The following is a 16,496-nucleotide window of genomic DNA, read 5'->3' as shown; positions in this document are numbered from 1 at the left end:
GAGAGCCCGGCGAGAGCCCGGCAAGCAGAGAGCAGGCCGCAGCGAGGAGCCAGCGAGAGAGGATCTGGTGGCGGGAGAGCACGGCGAGAAGACTTGCGAGACGCCGAGCCGCCCTCGGCTCTTTTCTCGCGGCCTCTCGTCGCCGCTCTCGCCGCCGCGCCAGCAGTGGCTGGCCACTCGGCGTCCAGCCGCACTCTGGCCGGCCGACCTTCCTAAAACAACACAAATGCGTGCACGTGGACAGCCATGCTGCGGCTGCCGCCTCGCTGTCGCTTCCACGCCCTTCCGCTGTCGCCGAGGACGCTATTTATGATCGCCGCTGCCTCACTCCCCTCGTCATAGGCCTGACCCCGTCACTTTCCGCATCCCTCCGCCGCCCCCGCCTTCGTCCCATCCAGGCCCCCGGTCTCTCTCTCTTTACATATATCATTAGCATTCGGCTCCCACTGTCCCAGAGATAATATCACAGATGATGGAAGGAAACAAGTTTGGCCACCGTCTCAACCAGTACAAGAACCGCGGCGACCTGAAGCAGGATGAACTGCGTCGCCGCCGCGAGGAGGCTGCTGTTGAAATTCGCAAGCAAAAGCGTGAGGAGCAGATGGCCAAGAAGCGCAACTTCAACGAGAATGCTGTCGGCTCGGACAGCGAGGACGAGAGCTCGACCAAGACTGCCACCCAGGTAGGCTTGCTATTCGCCCAGCCCAGCCCAGCCCAGCCGACCCTCGGGCGGCTGTCGATGTCCGCCTGTTTTCTGTCAGTCTGTCTGTCTGTCGGTCTGTCTATCTGTTTGTCTATATGTCTGTCTGTCTGTCTGTCGGTCGGTCGGTCGGTCGGTCTGTTTTGCCTTTGGCTTCCTGCCCCTCTGCCTCTGTGTGTTTTGGCACCCGAGTGCCAATCGGGACTGAATGGTGTCCGAAGCATGACTCTCGTTTGCGGTGCCAAATGCCTCGGGTGCTCTGCTGCCTTCATGGGCGATTGCAGCGGCTTCTCGTGAGACGGCTTCGTCCAAAGCCATACCATAATCAATCCGCCGAGTGAGCCGTATGGCGACTGTGTGCGCAAGGGCTGACCGTTGCGGTGCTGCTTCTTAGGACGAGTTCCCTGAAATGATCAGCGGCGTCATCTCTTCCGATGTGGAGCTGCAGCTCGAGGCCACCACCCGCTTCAGAAAGCTGCTGTCCAAGGGTGAGTTTTGTGCCGAATCTCGCCGAGCAGAGATACCACATATTCTGTATCCTTTCCCCGTCACGATCAAGCGGTCTAACGAGCCTGTCTCCTTCGACACCAGAACGTAACCCTCCTATCGAGCAAGTCATTGCCTGTGGCGTTCTCCCGAGATTTGTCGAGTTCCTCCGCTCGCCCAACCCCAAGCTCCAGGTAAGCGACAAGACCGGTCGTTGGCGCGTAGTCGCCACTGTCGAGTTGCAGCGGCACACCCGACTCCAGTGACTCAATCCCTGCATATGATCTGCTCGCTGACTCTGGTCTGTTTGTGCCTTGAATGTAGTTCGAAGCTGCATGGGCACTGACAAACATTGCTTCGGGCTCGTCGCAACAAACTCAAGTCGTCGTCGACAACGGCGCCGTGCCGATCTTTGTCGAGCTGTTGACCTCGCCTGTCGCAGAGGTCCAGGAACAGGTCGTTTGGGCGCTTGGTAACATTGCTGGCGACAGCCCGACTTGCCGAGACTATGTCCTGAGATGCGGTGCTCTCCAGCCCCTGCTCTCCATCCTTAACGAGCCCAGCAACAAGCTGTCGATGCTCCGCAACGCCACCTGGACCCTCTCGAACTTCTGTCGTGGCAAGAACCCTCAGCCCGAGTGGCAGATGGTAGGCGCACCTCTCAGGATAGCGGTGCAGGACAACGTCCGAGTCTGAAAGGAGTTCTGTCGAAAGCTTACATAACCATCCGCACAGATCTCGCCTGCCCTTCCCATCCTTGCCAAGCTCATCTATGCCAACGATGAAGAGATCCTGACCGATGCCTGCTGGGCCATCTCGTACCTGTCTGATGGTGCCAACGAGAAGATCCAGGCCGTCATCGAGGCTGGCGTCTGCCGTCGCCTTGTCGAGCTCCTGATGCACCCCCAGTATGCCGTGCAGACCCCTGCTCTGCGATCCGTCGGCAACATTGTCACTGGCGATGATATTCAGACCCAGGTCATCATCAACTCCGGCGCCCTGACGGCCCTGCTCTCGCTCCTGAGTTCCCCCAAGGATGGCATCCGCAAGGAAACCTGCTGGACCATCTCCAACATCACGGCCGGAAACTCGTCCCAGATTCAGGTGAGTCAATCGGTATTCTTGCGGTAGTTGATCCTGACCATGGCCCGGTGGCACGAGAACTCCCTCCTGCGTGTTGAGGAAACTAAAAATGGACAACACCGTCTTTTGATCCCTCCTACAGGCCATCATTGATGCCAACCTCATCCCGCCGCTTATTGATACCCTGGGCCGCGGAGACTTCAAGACCAAGAAGGAGGCGTGCTGGGCGATTTCTAACGCCACCTCCGGTGGCTTGCAGAAGCCTGATCAGATCAGGTATGAGGGAGGCTATTCTTGATTCTTGGCCTCGTTGGTTGGACAGCAGCTGATGGTTTACGTGAACAACAGATACCTGGTCAGTCAAGGTGCCATCAAGCCACTTTGCGATTTGCTGGGCTCGGGCGATCCCAAGATCATCCAAGTTGCTATGGATGGCCTGGAAAACATTCTCAAGGTTGGCGAGGCCGACAAGCATCTGACCAACGGCGTCAACCAGATGGCCATCTTTGTCGAGGAGGCCGGCGGTATGGAGAAGATTCACCAGCTCCAGCTCCACGACAACGCCGACATCTACAAGAAGTCCTACGGTATCATTGACAAGTACTTTGGCGATGGCGATGACGAAAATGAGCTTGGTCCTGAGGTCGACGAAGCTGCTGGAACCTTTGCCTTCCCGTCGGATGTCAACATGCACGTTCCCCAAGGCGGCTTCCAGTTTGGAGGACAATAATCTCGGTTCGGCACTTTCTTCTGTAATTTCCTACACTTTTCTATTTGTTTGTCAGCCACCCTTGCCCCTCCCCCCCCCTCCATTCCGATTCCTGCCTCCCAATCCCCCATTCAGCGCAGCCCTTTGGAACTTAAGCAGCGATACATCGAGCATTCTCTAGCCTTCACGTTACTCCATACCTTCCCTTTGCTGTTCTCACTCCTTGGAATGTAACCTTTATCCATTTTGAGCCTGTGTATGATTCGACCTGTTTATATATAAAGTGCTAGTTTGCATCGCCATTGAACCCCAGATATGGGCCTGTGTCGAAGGGGACTCAGAAATACGGCAATGGGCAACAAAGGTCATGCAGCACTGGAATGATCGACAGGAAGTCAGCAACTATGACCAAGAGTGCATCGAGATTGTCCAAGACCAGAACGAGATGATGGAGATCGGAAGGACAAGCTTGATGGGGGGGGGAAGTATTGGCGGCCAGTCCGGATGCGAGACAGCGAAGCACTGCATTGTGGACGGGGTGGCGAGTGGAGCGATGGAGCGATGGAGCCAGAGGGATGCACAGCAGCGCCGGGCCGACAAACACATCCAAGAACGAGAAACAGAAACACCAAAGAAACAGCGAGCACCGCCCAGACCCAGGGAAGACCGGCGGAAGATTCGACAGAGAGCCCAATGAGACAGGACGAGGCAAAATAGGAAAAATTGCTGGCGCCCGATAGGGGACTCGAACCCCTAGCCTTGAGATTAAAAGTCTCACGCTCTACCATTGAGCTAACCGGGCTCAAAGCTCGAGCTCTGTTGTTGAGACCACGAACTCACAGGACCCTCCCGGGATTGAACCGGGGACCTATCGATCTGCAGTCGATTGCTCTACCGCTGAGCTAAAGGTCCTTGCGAGCTCTTTCATTTTTGTGCATATATCAACAGTACATTTGATCATATCTCCCGGTTTCGTTGCACTCCCGCCTTGGCCACCCGCCCCAGCCCCCGCACATTGCACCGCTGCAGCCCGCACATTGTACCACCGCTGCCCGCTCGACCCTTGCTTTTGATCATGCTCTCATATATATTAACAACTCATATTTTCACCAACCCAATGTCTTTGTCTCAAGCGCCCCTCCCCCTCTTTGGCATCCCATAGTGCGCATCCACCGCCTGAGAAATATGGTATTCCTATCGTTGCCATGCGATCAGCACCACCAATATACTCTTCAAGGCCAATTCTCTCGTATGATATGAAATTTCCATTCGGTAGACCCACCTACTCGAAATTGACCATGATGATGTACAGGCCGTGATGAACCGGCGTAGACGCCGCATCGTCTGCATCTATCGGTGATCCACCGATGATCCGCCAGCAATTCACCAATGATCCCCCATCTGCACACATCCCCTGCTGGTTCCAACATACAAAGAGACATGATCTCGCTCACAGCGGGCTCACAGCGGGCTCACAGCGGGCTCACAGCGGGCTCACAGCGGGCTCACAGCGGGCTCAACAAGAAGCCCATTCACACTCTTCCGCCCCCTCCCCAGAATATGTGTCTATCCCACTTCCAGTCCCAGCGGCCGGCCTTGCCCCTCCATCCCCTCCTTGTCCACTAATCTCGTCCGTCTCAACCCGTGTTCACCCACGTTCGTCCATGTTCGCCCATGTTCGCCCATGTTCGCCCATGTTCGCCGTTGTCCTGCTCGGTACATGGATTCGTGTGTGGACATCGAACCATCGTGCGTGATTTGCGAAAATACAAAGAAAATTCATCAAGCAGAGTGTCCGCTGGGCGGAAACCCGGGCAATTTCGGTCATTGGAAGCCATGCCCAAGTCTGGTACGATTCAAGAGGATCTATGTGCCGATTAAATGCAGATCGTAGGGGCCAACTACGCGCCAATCGTACACTTGTGACCATGATCAAGCTCGATGAAGTATAACAATGAATCGTCGAGGTATATTCATCGCCGATGGTGCAAAAATGATGCTAATAACAATGATAATAACCATAATTGCTCGGCTCAGTAGCGCATATTTCCAAATCGGCAAGATCAAAGACATAGCATCCTCATTTGATACACATTTGCGCGCTCGAGGACTGCTCTAGCCAGCTATCCCTGATACCATTGCCTAAACGCGCCTATCGCAGTTTCAAACAGCTTGCTTATAGGCTGCGCCATTATTGTTATTATAAACATGAGTCGCCCTGGAACTTTCGGATACAAATACTCGGATACAAATACTCGGATACAGATACTCGGATACAAATACTCGGATACCCGGACAGTCATGAAGTCAAAAGCAGTCCTATTAATCGTATTCGCCCTGTCGGTCTTGTCGGTTCTGTCGGCTCTGTCATTCTTGTCGATTCTTGACGGTTCTGTAGGCTCTGTCAATCTTATCGATTCTGTTGGCTCTGTCGGCTCCGTCAGTTCTGCCGCATGACAAAGCCGACTTTCCAGCTGCAAGAGTATGGTATATATTCTCCCTTCGGCGCATTCTTTGGTGCGTTGACGGATTGGCTTGGGACAAGACTCTGCCAGAGGACATCGCTCCGATGGATCAATCACCAACCATCGAAGCACCAAACCTTATGAGCCGTGTCTGGAAGGTTTTCTTGTACATTTTACCATGGTAGTTATGGAGGCGGATGTAGGCTGCCATCGGATCCAAACTCTGTGATACATGATCGGTGGAGTCTGCGTCCCCCGCCAGAAAGATGGCGCGCCACAAATACCGATCCACAAACACCTATCTACAATGCAAAGCTACCTAGAGAGGAAAGCACTAGCTGCAGCAGAGATTGCGATAAATGAATGAATCAATGCCTACGACGACTTATTACGCCGAAGCATCCCTTGTATAAAGCCTACGCTCGCCGTGTCTTTGTCGGTGCACCTCTTGGACCAACTTCCCTTAATGCATGATATAATTCGGATACATCTGAAACCTACAATTTCACACCTCGCGCTGATTGCCGCGACTAAAATCAAAGATCTCCGCCATATTTCTTACGACTCTTTGATCCATTAGAGTATTGGCATTTCCAATCAAGGTTGCAATTTAGAGGCAAGTAAATGGGAGATGGCTCCAAGCAACAACGGGACTGACTGCTACTGAACAGATATATACTTCATTTTATCCGCGGCGCTTTAATTCGAGTAGCAAGACCGTCATGGATGATCAATGTCTTGAATCAATCTTGGCCATGACTGGAGCTCAGCCAGCCAAGGGCGTGGAACCTCACTCACTTGATGTAGCAAGGATGGAACTGGCTAGCAGGTCGGAAAAAACCAAAGTTCAAAGACGATTTTCCCAAACATACGAAATGGCAGTGCCCCATTTTTATCAGTTTAGCTGGATTGATGAATGGACAGCAATACGATTTAGGACAGCATATTTTTGCCACACTCGATCCATTGATGCAATACAAAACGGCGAACACATCTATAGGGCTAAAATTACGGCATTCATACGAGTATCAAGTATTTATGAAGCCATTTCAGGTACTCTGTAGAAATTTTATCGATTGGTTGATGGTCCACAGTGCTCGGAACGAAACGGGACAGTGTGTCCCTGAGCGTCCCTCAGTGATCCGTAGACCCCAGTGGACGGGCCATGAGATTGCGCTCCAGTCCTAATTGGTAATTCGGCGGTTTGTTGGTTTCGGGAGCATCACCTTGAATACACTCGGTTAATCTGCTGTGGCGATGATCGACTAGAATGTTGCAACACGGGAGTAGAGTTGCTTGTGTTCAACCATCTGGACAACTCCGGTATTTTTTGACATCAAGATAGTCGGGTGACGAGTCGCTCCGCCTCCAGTCTCCTTGGATACGCTGTTTGGCCATGACGAGCGATGAGTAGGTGTGTATTCTGCTCCTCCTCGCCCAAAGAACAACACATACACATACAAAAGTAACAGATCTGACTCAAAAGCAAAGCCCCGTTTCGTTTTGGGCGCGATGCAAATGAATCCGTGAAATGTAGCATGTGGCGGGTGATACGCATGGGATAGAGCTGCGGTAATGATTTTAAAATGTTCTGGCTGGCAAAAACCAACACCCAGTGCTAGATCCCGCCAGAGGCGCTAAGGCAAAGTCCTGATAGAGGCCCACACATTGACTGATGGCAGGTGGTGAACTGACCAATAGGAAATGAAATGTTTATATATGCATAAAGAATATACAGACTCCATAAGGACCTTTAGCTCAGCGGTAGAGCAATCGACTGCAGATCGATAGGTCCCCGGTTCAATCCCGGGAGGGTCCTGTGAGTTCGTGGTCTCAACTACAGAGCTCGAGCTTTGAGCCCGGTTAGCTCAATGGTAGAGCGTGAGACTTTTAATCTCAAGGCTAGGGGTTCGAGTCCCCTATCGGGCGCAATTTATTGCGTCCGATGTGTATTTTGCCGGTCGTTCTCAGTCCATCTGCTGAGCTTCAACTCCATAACCATATTCTGATTGTGGCATCTCCGAGGTTGTCTAGGACATCACTCACATTCTTTTTCCCAAATTTCGGTTTGGAAAACCTACACTTCTATGTCTCATACAGTTGAATATTTCACACTACTTCGCCCCGATCAGCGCGCCAAGGACATACACCGTATCCAAGACGCAGGCTAGCTTGGGATAAACTCGTGTTCACAGATCGAAATTAATTCGATAGCCCGTTTGCCTGATATTCCCATAACAGGTGATACGCTATCATGCATATTATCCCTCCCGTCTCCCTCCCATTAGCAGCTATTACAGCTAGTCGACGACATGTGCGGTACCGACTGATGGCTGGTTTGCTATTAACCGAAAAATAATTCGAGCGAACCTCACAAACTGGTTGATGTGACTATTCGTATATAGCTTCACGAATTTTGCAAGGCCAAACAGGGTATTCTTTCGAATACAGGTCTCTCATTCGCTGATATTTCACTGTGCCAACCCCTCGCCCTCTAATTTGTCACTCTCCTATCGATCGCTTGCTACAATCAGCCATATATCTATAAATCGCGGAGATGCAAGAGAAAGAAGCAATATGGCCAAGGCGGTCAAATTTTCCAAGCAAGAGCCAATAATTTAGCACACCAATGCAGCCTTTCATCAACCCCCGTTACAAACGCCAAGCCACCCTGCCCAGAACCCAAGTCACACGTCTCTTGCTCGCCTCACACTTGTAACCTCGGCTTTCCAAGGTCCCGTCTCCCTTGCTCTTGGCTATCTTGTTCACACTAACATACTCCCCACGGCGACTAGAGGCCCTAAGCCGCCCCTCTCCCGCCAGAGCATCCTCAACCCCCTCCTTATCATGGGGGAGCGATTATATGTCCAACCAAGAGGGACCCAAGAATGAATGAATGAATAGTGCTATTTGATGGCGGCACAACGATTAACCAGTAACCGAAAATCGTGGTCGCACCAGAAGCCAAAGCAATGACGAGGACAGGATGCCAAAAAAATGAGTAAAGAAAAATCTCCCAAACAGGGAATCGAACCCTGGTCGCCCGCGTGACAGGCGGGAGTACTAGCCACTATACTATTTGGGATACTGTAATCACAACTGCTGGTCCTGCGACGCTCCCGAATCCAGACCCCAGTCCGGATATCCGAGAACAGCCGCAGAGGCCACCATCGTGTCTGCTTCTACTCGGGATCGAACCGAGGACCTTCTCCGTGTAAAGGAGACGTCCATTCCACTGGACTATAGAAGCCCGTTGTTTGGCCGTTCGGCGTTTTCTGACATCATGAAAATAGCCTTTCATCACAATGGTCTAGTCAATAGGTGGGTCATTACGACTCTGCCTTAGCGTCCTTTTTGGGCTCTGGCACTGCGTGTTGGCTTTTGCCAACCGGGACACCACAATGCTCTAGTTTATACCGCCTTGCTTTCGTCCCTGCTTCTGCCCCCCCCCATTTTGCTATTCAGGGCCTGCTTCTCGAATCTTCCCAATTCCTCGATCGATTGCAACTGCAAATCCATACTTTCAGCTATTGTTGCGATCCTGGCTCCCATCTACCATCCCAGTATGACGCATCATCTTGGGTGGGTCTATTCTGGAACCACGTCTCTGGATATTCAGGGAACAGTGGCAGCCATCGAACTCGTCCAAATCACTCAGTGGACCGCATGTCTGTCGGAGCCTCCCTCCCTCCCTCTTTGTCCACCCATCTCGCTCTCACCCTTGAAGATGTCGGTGGCAGGAGATCCAGTGCAAGTACGTCTGCTATCAAGTCGGCTTCTTGATTCCTATCTGCGTCGCCGTTTATTCGTTGGCGTGCTCGTTTTTGTCGTACATCAATTGGCTCCCAGATCATGCATTCACATATGAAACCATCCTTTCAGATTCTCGCCAAGTCACGATTCTTTTCAGCAATCCCGGTCGATCATATTCGTCTGAGTGCGTTTGAAGCTCATTGAGTGTTTGACAAGCCATCAAGGTAGCCGGATGGGATCGGTCTCGAGGTCCTATCATCTGGGTTCCTTCAGCACCCAAATATCGATGCTGGTGGTCGCCGTATTGAAGAATCGGTCCGCCGCCTCACCTTGATCTCTGGCGTGGTGTTCATATGCCCCCTCGAGACCAACATCCACTAGTTGAGGGTGTGGTCGCGGTGGATTGGCGAGTGTGTATCGAATCAATGAAGGCAACGAGCTGCTTGAATCAACGGCTATGCCTTGCCTCAAGATGTTGGGAGACGCTTCAGGCCGAATGCCTCGGGAACAAGGCAGCGACCGCACAACGAACGTTGTTTGACGGCGGGAAAGGAATCGTCATCACTCTCCTTGTAGCCCGACATAACACATAGCTCAGTTGCACTTTGGCTTTCGGCCTTCATCCCGACATACTGAGTTTCCCGTATCGATCGCGTCGGTATCTCTCCTGTCACTATGGCTCCGACAGAGCAGCTTGCCCCCGCTCGTCCTCGGTCCAGACACAGGTCTGCTTCGCAGAGCAACTCACGCGACTGCCTACGCCGTCGCCATGGCCGCCGTCCCCATCCCGACCTTGCCTGGGCACATCACATGTCTGGGCGTGGCCGCCAAGCAACTGCGCCGGTGAGATTAGCTGGATATCCCGTTGACTGAGGGTGCTCTGCTGCTGCTGACCATGCGATCGTGTGATGAGCAGGGGAGCATTGCTGGCGGGTTGCCCGACCCACCCCGGTCTGAGCCACCGCGCAAGGGCCTCGATTGCGATGCCGCGACCGGGTCTCGTGCCTTTGCCGTTTTCCCTCGCTTCCCACGCGGCTGCAGCGTCGGTCGGGTGGATGAATCCCCCCAGCGCGCATCGTTCGATGTGACGCGGTCTGTCGAATGACCACAACGTTCTCCCGATCGGCAGCTGGTCGAAGCAACCCGTGCCAGCCCGCTCGCTCAGTCCTGGGCATGGGACCTGGTCACGCCGCTTGTGCGCGGCCAATCCGCCAGGACTCACCACAACCGCCCCGAGATGCGCGATGGGGTTCGCGAACCGCGCAGCGACCGACGGCTGTGTCGCCGTCACCCGAGCCGGGCATTGCAGACCCCACCTCGATGGGGAGCGTCATGTGCCGTGTCTGTCCGCCGTCGTCTGCTTGGGCAGTCCCCAGTCGTTTCCGTCCTGTCGCTGGCTTGCAGCCCACCCGCGACATAAAAAAGCGAGCCTCGGTCTGCTTCTTGACCAGTGTCCGCTCTCCAACACCGGCATCTGCCTCTCGCCTCTTCCCCTCCTCTTCTATGATTCCTCGTATTGCGGGCCTTGCCCTCCTCGCCTCGAGCGCCCTGGCTCAGTCTTGCACTGGCTCGGCATACACTTGTGTTAGCCCTGGTGTCTCGGCCTCGTACACCATCTGCCTCAGTATGTTTCAGCTCCCTTACGCACACTTCCTCTGGCTGTTCCCGGCGCAGCGCCATGTTTTCGCGAATTGCTCGTGGCTGGCAACGGTGTTGTGTTTCAAACCATATCTAATACTCTACCTTGCGCAGATGGTGGACTCATTACGATGAGCTGCGGTGCCGGCACAGCCTGCTACCAGAACGGCGCCAGTGTGGTAAGTCCTCGCCCCATGTTCATGATGGAGCTTTGTTCGATGGAAAGAATGGTGATCTGACTATATCTATATCTGTGCCCAGTACTGCGACTTCCCCGGCAAGGGTGTTACTACCACCACAACCACCACAACTACCACTACCACTACCAAGTCTTCAACCACCAAGTCCTCTACTACCAAGAGCAGCCTCACCACCACCAGCAGCTCGACAACCACCTCCCCTTCCAAGACAACCACTACCACCACCACCACTACTACTACTACTACCACACCCTCTAAGACCACCACCACCACTTCTGCCTCCCCCACCGGCACCCTCCAGCCCTGCACTACCCTTTGGGATCCAACCATCGATTATTTGCAGGGGGCCAGAGTCACCTACAACGGCCATCTCTACCAGGCCAACTACTACGCCAACAAGGGCACCACTCCCAATGGTACCAGTGGCACCTGGGCTGATCTCGGTCCCTGTGATGTTTCCACCATCCCGACTTTCACTCCCCGTCCCGCCCCGAACTATGGCGGCGGCAACGTCGGTGTTGTCGGCTACTGGCCCGACTGGGGTCTCTACACCCGTTCCCAGAACAACCCCAATGTGATCAATGTCTCCAAGGTCAATGTCCTGAACTACGCCTTCTTCGGTGTCAAGTCCGATGGTACCCTCTACAGTTACGATCCCTGGGCCGATTTCGGTGGAAGCAGCGCCACTGCTCCTTGGACCATTGACCCCTACAGTGGTCAGAACAAGGGCATTGCCAACTTCATGGCTGCCCGCGCTGCCAACCCCAACCTCCGCACTGTCATCTCGGTTGGTGGCTGGTCGCTCTCTGGCACCTTCTCGGATGTTGCTGCCAGCTCCACTGCCATCAACAACTTTGCCACCCAGGTCGTTGCCTTCCTCGACCAGTTCTGGATCGATGGTCTCGATCTCGACTGGGAGTACCCCGGAGGTGGCGGTCTTCCCTGCAACCACGTCAACGCCAACGATGCTGCCAACTTTGTCAACCTCCTGGCTGCGCTTCGCCAGGCTCTTGGCCCCAGCCGTATTCTCTCGATTGCCGCTTCTGCTGAGCCCTCGCGTTACTACGTCAACGGCGTCAACTACCTGACCCAGTACGCCAAGTACCTTAGCTACTTCCAGGTCATGACCTACGATTTCTACGGTTCCTGGGTCCCCTACACCGACTTCAACTCTCCTCTTCAGCTCCCTGGTGCCAGCGACCCCCAGCGCCCTGCCGGCAACCTCCAGTTCGGAAACGTTCAGTTCTCGATTGCCACTGCCATGAACAACTACACTGCCAACGGTGTTGCCAAGAACCAGCTTGTTGGTGGTGTTGCCTTCTACGGTCGCTCGTGGGGTATCACTGCCTCTGAAGCCACCGTCAACAACGGTCTCTTCCAGCCCTGCAACCAGGCCGGTCAGAGTGCCACCAACCCCACTGCTTGCCCTCCCATCCAGGGTGATCAGCTCGATGCTCTCTGGACCGATCCTTGCGGCAGCTCCTATGTCTCTGGTGTCTGGATGTACTTGAACCTCCGCTCCCAGGGTGTCCTCACCACTCCCACCACCGCTGGCTCCAGCTGGACCCGCACCTGGTGGAACTTTGCCCAGAGCCCCACCATCACCGACGGTACTCGCTTCATCTCCTACGATGACACTACCTCGATTGCTGCCAAGACCGCCTGGCTCAAGTCCAACGGCTACAGTGGCACCATGTTCTGGGAGCTCTCTGAGGACTACAATGGCGAGCTCCTCTCCAGCCTTACGTCCGCCTGGGGCAACTAATGCACCCGCATCCGCAATATTCTAGTGAATGATATGGAGGGCAAAATAGCAGCATTGAACAAATTAAGCAGAAATGATCTTCAAAATGGATGGACGTGAGGTGGGAAAAGAGGCGGAGAGTTCGAAAGTTCATAATGAATAATGAATAAATCAATTTTCCCAAGCTGCTCATAACGAGGACATTGTGGGCGACGATTCCGCGGCGACAATGGTGATGCGAGAACCAACGGCACACGAAGGGAGAGAGATTTGGCATGTTGAGGGGGAGCATGGGGAGAGCGACGGGAATGGTGGTGGACTATCAGAAGGATATGGAGGAGAAAAAGAGCGAGTGGTGCGTTTCGCTGCCAGTGACTTGTGATGAAGTATGCCCTCGGCTTCGAAACCATGACGAGGGCGGATGATCAGAATCAGATAAAGTGGACCGGGAAGTCCTAAGGCCTCGAGCTGTTGTTCCTCAAATGTACTTGCGACGCCGCCTGGAGGAATACGCCTCAATTATAGACGATTCTCAATGGCGACAAGACACAATCCTTCACGACTGGTCTTGGACGAGAGGGATGGACGCTTCCATTTATTGTAACACGAGGAGCAGTGGGCAAACGAGACAACCATCTTGGCACTGGTCGATATCAGCCTAGTTATCGATATGGAACGGATTTGCGATGGCCTGAAAGGGGATTGCTGAAAAGAATCGTGACTTGGCGAGAATCTGAAAGGATGGTTTCATATGTGAATGCATGATCTGGGAGCCAATTGATGTACGACAAAAACGAGCACGCCAACGAATAAACGGCGACGCAGATAGGAATCAAGAAGCCGACTTGATAGCAGACGTACTTGCACTGGATCTCCTGCCACCGACATCTTCAAGGGTGAGAGCGAGATGGGTGGACAAAGAGGGAGGGAGGGAGGCTCCGACAGACATGCGGTCCACTGAGTGATTTGGACGAGTTCGATGGCTGCCACTGTTCCCTGAATATCCAGAGACGTGGTTCCAGAATAGACCCACCCAAGATGATGCGTCATACTGGGATGGTAGATGGGAGCCAGGATCGCAACAATAGCTGAAAGTATGGATTTGCAGTTGCAATCGATCGAGGAATTGGGAAGATTCGAGAAGCAGGCCCTGAATAGCAAAATGGGGGGGGGCAGAAGCAGGGACGAAAGCAAGGCGGTATAAACTAGAGCATTGTGGTGTCCCGGTTGGCAAAAGCCAACACGCAGTGCCAGAGCCCAAAAAGGACGCTAAGGCAGAGTCGTAATGACCCACCTATTGACTAGACCATTGTGATGAAAGGCTATTTTCATGATGTCAGAAAACGCCGAACGGCCAAACAACGGGCTTCTATAGTCCAGTGGAATGGACGTCTCCTTTACACGGAGAAGGTCCTCGGTTCGATCCCGAGTAGAAGCAGACACGATGGTGGCCTCTGCGGCTGTTCTCGGATATCCGGACTGGGGTCTGGATTCGGGAGCGTCGCAGGACCAGCAGTTGTGATTACAGTATCCCAAATAGTATAGTGGCTAGTACTCCCGCCTGTCACGCGGGCGACCAGGGTTCGATTCCCTGTTTGGGAGATTTTTCTTTACTCATTTTTTTGGCATCCTGTCCTCGTCATTGCTTTGGCTTCTGGTGCGACCACGATTTTCGGTTACTGGTTAATCGTTGTGCCGCCATCAAATAGCACTATTCATTCATTCATTCTTGGGTCCCTCTTGGTTGGACATATAATCGCTCCCCCATGATAAGGAGGGGGTTGAGGATGCTCTGGCGGGAGAGGGGCGGCTTAGGGCCTCTAGTCGCCGTGGGGAGTATGTTAGTGTGAACAAGATAGCCAAGAGCAAGGGAGACGGGACCTTGGAAAGCCGAGGTTACAAGTGTGAGGCGAGCAAGAGACGTGTGACTTGGGTTCTGGGCAGGGTGGCTTGGCGTTTGTAACGGGGGTTGATGAAAGGCTGCATTGGTGTGCTAAATTATTGGCTCTTGCTTGGAAAATTTGACCGCCTTGGCCATATTGCTTCTTTCTCTTGCATCTCCGCGATTTATAGATATATGGCTGATTGTAGCAAGCGATCGATAGGAGAGTGACAAATTAGAGGGCGAGGGGTTGGCACAGTGAAATATCAGCGAATGAGAGACCTGTATTCGAAAGAATACCCTGTTTGGCCTTGCAAAATTCGTGAAGCTATATACGAATAGTCACATCAACCAGTTTGTGAGGTTCGCTCGAATTATTTTTCGGTTAATAGCAAACCAGCCATCAGTCGGTACCGCACATGTCGTCGACTAGCTGTAATAGCTGCTAATGGGAGGGAGACGGGAGGGATAATATGCATGATAGCGTATCACCTGTTATGGGAATATCAGGCAAACGGGCTATCGAATTAATTTCGATCTGTGAACACGAGTTTATCCCAAGCTAGCCTGCGTCTTGGATACGGTGTATGTCCTTGGCGCGCTGATCGGGGCGAAGTAGTGTGAAATATTCAACTGTATGAGACATAGAAGTGTAGGTTTTCCAAACCGAAATTTGGGAAAAAGAATGTGAGTGATGTCCTAGACAACCTCGGAGATGCCACAATCAGAATATGGTTATGGAGTTGAAGCTCAGCAGATGGACTGAGAACGACCGGCAAAATACACATCGGACGCAATAAATTGCGCCCGATAGGGGACTCGAACCCCTAGCCTTGAGATTAAAAGTCTCACGCTCTACCATTGAGCTAACCGGGCTCAAAGCTCGAGCTCTGTAGTTGAGACCACGAACTCACAGGACCCTCCCGGGATTGAACCGGGGACCTATCGATCTGCAGTCGATTGCTCTACCGCTGAGCTAAAGGTCCTTATGGAGTCTGTATATTCTTTATGCATATATAAACATTTCATTTCCTATTGGTCAGTTCACCACCTGCCATCAGTCAATGTGTGGGCCTCTATCAGGACTTTGCCTTAGCGCCTCTGGCGGGATCTAGCACTGGGTGTTGGTTTTTGCCAGCCAGAACATTTTAAAATCATTACCGCAGCTCTATCCCATGCGTATCACCCGCCACATGCTACATTTCACGGATTCATTTGCATCGCGCCCAAAACGAAACGGGGCTTTGCTTTTGAGTCAGATCTGTTACTTTTGTATGTGTATGTGTTGTTCTTTGGGCGAGGAGGAGCAGAATACACACCTACTCATCGCTCGTCATGGCCAAACAGCGTATCCAAGGAGACTGGAGGCGGAGCGACTCGTCACCCGACTATCTTGATGTCAAAAAATACCGGAGTTGTCCAGATGGTTGAACACAAGCAACTCTACTCCCGTGTTGCAACATTCTAGTCGATCATCGCCACAGCAGATTAACCGAGTGTATTCAAGGTGATGCTCCCGAAACCAACAAACCGCCGAATTACCAATTAGGACTGGAGCGCAATCTCATGGCCCGTCCACTGGGGTCTACGGATCACTGAGGGACGCTCAGGGACACACTGTCCCGTTTCGTTCCGAGCACTGTGGACCATCAACCAATCGATAAAATTTCTACAGAGTACCTGAAATGGCTTCATAAATACTTGATACTCGTATGAATGCCGTAATTTTAGCCCTATAGATGTGTTCGCCGTTTTGTATTGCATCAATGGATCGAGTGTGGCAAAAATATGCTGTCCTAAATCGTATTGCTGTCCATTCATCAATCCAGCTAAACT

General features: G+C 52.8%; 2 protein-coding genes and 10 non-coding genes across 12 annotated transcripts; 6 read left to right on the top strand and 6 right to left on the bottom strand.

The window, feature by feature from the left end:
• Nucleotides 1–327: 327 nt before the first annotated feature.
• Nucleotides 328–3,352, top strand: BJ171DRAFT_500654 (armadillo-type protein). The gene is made up of 7 exons (XM_053110580.1): nt 328–682; nt 1,095–1,188; nt 1,292–1,380; nt 1,511–1,834; nt 1,922–2,290; nt 2,412–2,545; nt 2,618–3,352. The coding sequence occupies exons 1-7, from the start codon at nt 470–472 to the stop codon at nt 2,997–2,999; spliced, it is 1,605 nt and encodes a 534-aa protein (XP_052967586.1). The 5' UTR covers nt 328–469; the 3' UTR covers nt 3,000–3,352.
• A 356-nt stretch (nt 3,353–3,708) lies between these two features.
• Nucleotides 3,709–3,780, bottom strand: BJ171DRAFT_t113. Its single transcript has one exon. It is a non-coding gene; the product is annotated as a tRNA-Lys (tRNA).
• A 38-nt stretch (nt 3,781–3,818) lies between these two features.
• Nucleotides 3,819–3,890, bottom strand: BJ171DRAFT_t112. Its single transcript has one exon. It is a non-coding gene; the product is annotated as a tRNA-Cys (tRNA).
• Nucleotides 3,891–7,190: 3,300 nt separating this feature from the next.
• BJ171DRAFT_t117 lies at nt 7,191–7,262 on the top strand. Its single transcript has one exon. It is a non-coding gene; the product is annotated as a tRNA-Cys (tRNA).
• A 38-nt stretch (nt 7,263–7,300) lies between these two features.
• Nucleotides 7,301–7,372, top strand: BJ171DRAFT_t118. Its single transcript has one exon. It is a non-coding gene; the product is annotated as a tRNA-Lys (tRNA).
• A 1,084-nt stretch (nt 7,373–8,456) lies between these two features.
• On the bottom strand, nt 8,457–8,528 carry BJ171DRAFT_t111. Its single transcript has one exon. It is a non-coding gene; the product is annotated as a tRNA-Asp (tRNA).
• A 92-nt stretch (nt 8,529–8,620) lies between these two features.
• On the bottom strand, nt 8,621–8,693 carry BJ171DRAFT_t110. Its single transcript has one exon. It is a non-coding gene; the product is annotated as a tRNA-Val (tRNA).
• Nucleotides 8,694–10,699: 2,006 nt separating this feature from the next.
• On the top strand, nt 10,700–12,799 carry BJ171DRAFT_567291 (glycosyl hydrolases family 18-domain-containing protein; the record flags this gene model as incomplete). Its single annotated transcript, XM_053113463.1, has 3 exons — nt 10,700–10,820; nt 10,949–11,013; nt 11,096–12,799. The coding sequence occupies 3 exons, from the start codon at nt 10,700–10,702 to the stop codon at nt 12,797–12,799; spliced, it is 1,890 nt and encodes a 629-aa protein (XP_052967585.1).
• Nucleotides 12,800–14,143: 1,344 nt separating this feature from the next.
• BJ171DRAFT_t119 lies at nt 14,144–14,216 on the top strand. The gene has a single exon. It is a non-coding gene; the product is annotated as a tRNA-Val (tRNA).
• Nucleotides 14,217–14,308: 92 nt separating this feature from the next.
• BJ171DRAFT_t120 lies at nt 14,309–14,380 on the top strand. Its single transcript has one exon. It is a non-coding gene; the product is annotated as a tRNA-Asp (tRNA).
• Nucleotides 14,381–15,464: 1,084 nt separating this feature from the next.
• On the bottom strand, nt 15,465–15,536 carry BJ171DRAFT_t109. Its single transcript has one exon. It is a non-coding gene; the product is annotated as a tRNA-Lys (tRNA).
• Nucleotides 15,537–15,574: 38 nt separating this feature from the next.
• On the bottom strand, nt 15,575–15,646 carry BJ171DRAFT_t108. Its single transcript has one exon. It is a non-coding gene; the product is annotated as a tRNA-Cys (tRNA).
• Nucleotides 15,647–16,496: the final 850 nt, after the last annotated feature.

Source organism: Polychytrium aggregatum (genome assembly GCF_025602895.1).
Source record: "Polychytrium aggregatum strain JEL109 chromosome Unknown BJ171scaffold_14, whole genome shotgun sequence".
Taxonomy (NCBI): domain Eukaryota; kingdom Fungi; phylum Chytridiomycota; class Chytridiomycetes; order Polychytriales; genus Polychytrium; species Polychytrium aggregatum.
The sequence above is the reverse complement of the archived record's forward strand: the minus strand, read 5'-3'. Positions and strand labels throughout refer to the sequence as shown.